A 5,572-nucleotide genomic window follows, 5' to 3' on the forward strand; every position below is an offset into this window, starting at 1 on the left:
ACATTTGACAGATTGCCAACCGAAGTTACTTTTTTTTTTCTAGTAGTGTAATATGTCTAGATGAATATCAAAACTAATGATCATTCAGATTTCCAAACTGAAAAAAAGTTGTCCAAAATAAATAATTATATATCCAGAATTTATTAGGTGTTAATAAATTGGCTTTGATGCCATGCTATACATGCAGCAATTATAATATAAACATATTGCACAACCAAATCGATATTCGTTCATACAAGCATTTTTCACATACCATGTATGCCTAGCTATAAGTTGTATTGTCCCATGGCCCATGCGTCCATCTATGTCTACATGTTCATGTGACTAGTGTACACACATGCACATCGGAAAGCCTATTTTATTATTTAATATAGATAATCCATCTCTCTATACTTGGACTTTTGAAGGATGTTGGGTAATCATGTCCATTTGTTGACTGGCTCAAATCAAGATTTGCAGGAGAAGGCTGCGTTCATTCCATATCAAAGATTTCAAGATGCGTGAATTAAAGAACACTCTTGATTTGTGATCTTTCTGTCTAAAAACTGGAGAGACGATCGACTTAAAAAGATGATCGAAAAGGCAGATTCTAATGGTTCAAAGATGAATAATCACTTGTCTTGCAGGAACATTATTGGTGAGGATGAGGTTGATGATGAAAACAACACCAAATCAAGCCAGAGCTCAGGGAATAACAGCATGGTGGATCAAGTGGAGGGTGAGAAGAAAGATGAATCCATTAGAGTAAGGCCATATGTAAGATCTAAGATGGCTAGGCTTAGATGGACTCCTGATCTTCATCTCACTTTTGTTAAAGCCGTGGAGCGACTAGGTGGTCAAGAAAGTATATAAATTTCCTCAATTATCGAGTTTTCTTAGAATCCCAATGCTATTTTAGCATAGAATTACTTAATTCTTTATTTATTTGTGTTTGGTGAAGGAGCAACCCCTAAATTAGTTCTACAACTGATGAACATCCAAGGTCTTAGCATTGCTCATGTAAAGAGCCATCTACAGGTGATATATATATATATAGTTCATCAAACAATTTTCATTTTTTTTTCCATCTTTCACTATGTTTTTATTGGTTTTCTTTCAATATATAGATGTATAGAAGTAAGAAGATCGATGATCAAGATCAAGGTATATATAGTTCTGGTATTCTATATGTGGAAACTTTTGATTCACATCTTACTTTAAGTTAAAGATTAGGGTTTTTAGATTCTTGATCTTTTCTTGGATTTAGCATTTATTTTCTTTAAATTTCTCTCTTAGTAATTAACCGGGGAGATTATTATGCTGGGAGCAACAGTCATCTTCTTCACAATCTTTGTCAACTTCCTGGGCTCGATCAAAGGTTGTTTAAGGCTAATTTAAGGTATTTATTCAAGAATCTTTAATGAAATATTATTTATCATCTTTTTATTCTTTTCATATCTTGGATATATGTATATAAAGTGTATGTAACATTTTCAACGTCGTATTGGATGCAGCCAGAATTCTTGGAGCAACCATGTGATATCAAGACCTTCGACAAACAATATGATTAATGCTAGAATAGAAGATCATGGATTGAACCATGGACGCCAAGGAGACTTTAACATGAACACTATAATGAACTATGGGGCATATTACATGAGAAAGAAACCATCCAATGAGGATGAAAATTGCAAGATTGCCTGTCAAGAGGTTGAGAAGGATGAAACTTTGACCAACACCAGGTCAAGTCTGATTGATCCTGAATTCATGAATAGCTTTGTTAATACAAAGAAGCGGAAAGCCCCACTTGATGAAGGGCTTGATTTGATTTTGTCATTAAGCCTGAAAGGAAGTATGACTAGGGATGATGATGAAGTGGATAGTGCGTTGTGTTTGTCTCTACTTTCTTCTTCATCAAAGAAGGAAAAATACTATAAGGATTATGGCATGGAGTCTTCCCGCAACCTGTTAGAAGAAGGTCAACTCAGAAAGAATCCAAGAATGTCGAGTACTCTAGATCTGACTATATGAATTCGAGAATTCTAGTGAGATCTTGTTGGTACTCACGTAATTCGTTAGGGTTTTGTAAGGTTTCTTGATTGTTATTGTATTTTGGAAAGGACCTCTAAATGTTAATTCAAATTTCCAGGACACGAATTAATCTTCTCTCTTTTGTAACTTTCATGCATATCTAGATTAAAGTTTTTAGATGACTCAAAACAGAAATCTGCGACTTTTTCTTAGTTTGTTGTCTTTAGTTTGTATTTAGTATTCACCCACAGGATAGTGATGAAGGAGACGTATGAAACCTTATTATAAGTCCAAAAGCAGTGATTTTGATGCAGCGAAAGTTATGAAGTTTTAGGATTTATTTTAAACATATACATAGAAGGTGTTGGTATTCCATGATTACTCGCATATCTATTTCATTTTAGCAAGCAGATCGAGGTGGAGTGGGTTTTCATGTTTACATGTTCCAAGAGATTTTCAGGGTCAAAGATGAGAAAAAGATAAAATTTGTCACGAGGGGACTTTGAAACATTATCAACGTAATGTGGTGGGGTTGCGAATGGAGGTGGTGGAGTATTTACGAAGGACAAACATCCCCCCGTGCATGAACATTGATCAATGTCATACTCTCTCCGGGAACAAGGCTGACTTCCTTGTCTCTTTCTCTTCAATAGAACACCTCCAAATGCAATGTGCTTCCCGATGCCTCTCATTACCTGCATCTTTATTGTTTTATAATGGATTTTGGTGGTTATCCCCAAACCTACATGTAGGTTGTATCTTTGCATAAATCTCTGTCGATTTTTTAATATGATGTTTAGCTCATTGAATTGATAGTGCCCAAATTTATTCTCTCTAGTTGAATTTTTAGAACGAGAACAATTTATGAAAAAAGAAATTGTACTATATAGACAACAAATGCCACAGGCAAGAAGGCTACATCAAGATTGCACAAGTAAGGATTAACACCAAACGATACTATTTAAGCCGACATTTTCGATCTATGTTTAACCCAAAAAAGAAAAACATGTGTCCAATTTCCATCCATAACAATTTGGACCGTGACTGAAACATTTTCCAAATATGGACCAGTTTCTCGACATCCATATAAATCAGACTCTGGTGAGTCACTGCCTCCAAACATTTGACACACCAGTAGCTTTTGGATTTAGAAACAAGATCTCTGAATATTGTTGACGGGTCCCCATGGTTGCCAAAAAGAAAACCATATCATTTACAAATCAAGCTCCAAAGTTCCGAAGCAAATTAATGCACATGAGGCGAAAAGTTATATCTTACTTTCTTTGGTGTCGTTGCACATTGCGCTCAATTAAGTATATATATGCCATCTCTAACTTCGGTCTTCAATATCAATTACGATTTAACTACGTGTCAAAATACGAGCATTTGGCTTGGAAATTATGGTGTATATGCCTGATGTCAACTATTAATTCCCAAAGTCAAACCTTCCAAAAAATAGTTTTCAGTGTTTGAAAAGATCATTAGGATTAAACTTGTGAATAAACTTCATAACATAAATAAATTATAAAACAATTCACAACTAAATATAGCTATAATTGGCCAATGTCAAACTAGCACAAAGCACACTCCACACTCCACGCTCCGGGCCCAAATAAATATATCACATCGATGTCCAACGCTAGGCTTTAGGAAGTCACCATTAGAATCACACAAGGGTTTGAAAGACCCTCTCGATAGTGAGGCCTTCTAGAATGGCATCACCAACCATCAATCTGGACATTTGTTTCTACAATTAGATATCCAAGTTATCAGTGGCCATAAGTCTCATCCCTTCCTATGTGAATACACAAATATGATGCTACAAAATGATTTTAATTCAAACCAAGAGTTTTCCCATATGAATAAATTTCTTTAAAAATAAATTTCAAGAAGGCACAAAGTATTGAAGTATTCATAATTCACATAATAAGTAGAACATATGATATCAATCAATCAAAATTATTAGATTATGTTTAGGGATAGGTACTCTTATTATAGACTTACCTTAAGTGGTTGAGAAGCTCACTTTACTTCAAAGGATATTGAAGTATTTAGCAATCACCTATGTTAACATCAGTTGGGTAATTTACTTAATCTCATAATTAAAGTTGTATTGCTTTTAATTCATCCTCAAGACCATAAAAATACATAGGAGAAAACAAGACCTGATTTGAACTTGAATTGACAAATGTAATATCCTAACTTTTAAACACCATTTTTTATTAACAAAAATGCACTTTTACAATCCTTTTCAATAATTATCAAAGTTTACAATGTTCCGGTGTTACAAACAATATCAATAGTTGTAGTAAAGAGAAAAGGATTTAACAAACTTCTCTATTACTTTTGTCATCATCATTGATTGTGATATCCCCTTTCACTTCTATACCTGAGTACATAACACATTTAACACATTTAAACAAACAGGTCACACAAAAGTCTGGTAAGCTACATGGGTTTTAACACAAAATCTCTTTATTTTCTTTATTTCAAATATTATAAAGTTATTCTTTACACAGACTTTAGCACATAAATTTTAGCAAGTAGAATCCTAGAAAGTGCGACCAACTGAGGAACGAATCAACCAGACTAGTGTTAACCCATATCGGTTACACCTGTGTCCCATTGTTAGGGACTAATCCAAGACAGATCCATGTCATTACATGCAAACCTGCCACATTAATCCATCATACTCATGTTGATCCGGAAACCGATAAGGCAATCTTATCCTTTCACACATGCTCTTTATAGAGATTCAAATGCGAGATTAATCATTCACTTTGTTCAATTCTTCAATTGTAAAAACATTTCATATCTTTTTCTCAATAATGTTCCTTCAAGCTTTCGACACCAATACTTGTGAATTGCTTTCTAAGCTCAATAGAAAGCTATTTGAAATAAGAAGCATATCTGTGTATATGCTTCTTACTTCAAATAGCTCTCAATTGAGCTTACAAAGCAAATTCACAAATAGGCTTTCTCCATAAAAATCAATAATTAATCACATGGATGTTGAGCTCATTCGGAGCTCTCATCGCCCAACTATAATATATATAATCTGACAATTTATCAAATAACTAGCAATGTCCCTTTTTCCTTAACCGAGGAAGACAAGGAATTATGTGTTATAATCTTTAACAATGAAATACTTTTCATATAATCAAAGAGTCACAATTAGTGATGCATTCACATTTCTTTCACATAAAAATATTTACTTTGCTATGTATCTAGAAAATCCAAATCTACTCAACGGGCTAATAAGTGAAGACTAACTGCTAGTCTAACCTTACGTCTTGTACCACTTTCTAGTCTAACACCCATACGAACCTATTTTGATAATATAACAAGTTCCTTAGAACTTGTATAGACTTGCTACGGTATTCCTTTGTTTGACTACTAACCAAATCAGGTAATCATTTGTTACCTGACTCATTGAGTCTCATCGTATAATCACTAAACGAATTAACCCCATAAATCGTTTATTTGATAAGTCACTTTAGGTTAACCCATAGTTTAGGGCTTATAGTTTTTTCTAACCAGATTAAAAATCATGTCATGTCGT

General features: G+C 34.0%; 1 protein-coding gene across 2 annotated transcripts; it reads left to right on the forward strand.

Annotated features, from left to right (window-relative positions):
- The first annotated feature begins 309 nt into the window (after positions 1–309).
- Positions 310–2,157, forward strand: LOC145071270 (uncharacterized). 2 transcript variants are annotated; one of them, XM_079018183.1, is made up of 5 exons: positions 310–832; positions 941–1,017; positions 1,107–1,143; positions 1,276–1,378; positions 1,494–2,157. In XM_079018183.1, exons 1-5 carry the CDS (start codon positions 571–573, stop codon positions 2,008–2,010), a joined length of 996 nt encoding a protein of 331 aa, XP_078874309.1. In that variant the 5' UTR covers positions 310–570; the 3' UTR covers positions 2,011–2,157. The 2 variants fall into 2 exon arrangements, with proteins under 2 accessions (XP_078874309.1, XP_078874308.1); XM_079018182.1 differs by having other exon boundaries at positions 313–844.
- The last annotated feature ends 3,415 nt before the right edge of the window (positions 2,158–5,572 follow it).

This window comes from Lactuca serriola, chromosome 8 (genome assembly GCF_051521515.1).
Source record: "Lactuca serriola cultivar US96UC23 chromosome 8, Lser_US96UC23_V15, whole genome shotgun sequence".
NCBI lineage: Eukaryota > Viridiplantae > Streptophyta > Magnoliopsida > Asterales > Asteraceae > Lactuca > Lactuca serriola.

Coding starts and splice junctions, on each gene's coding strand:
- LOC145071270 (XM_079018182.1), top strand. CDS start 571: ATGATCGAAAAGGCAGATTCTAATGGTTCAAAGATGAATAATCACTTG. Junction 845..940: donor GCGACTAGGTGGTCAAGAAA/GTATATAAATTT, acceptor TGTTTGGTGAAG/GAGCAACCCCTAAATTAGTT. Junction 1,018..1,106: donor ATGTAAAGAGCCATCTACAG/GTGATATATATA, acceptor TTCAATATATAG/ATGTATAGAAGTAAGAAGAT.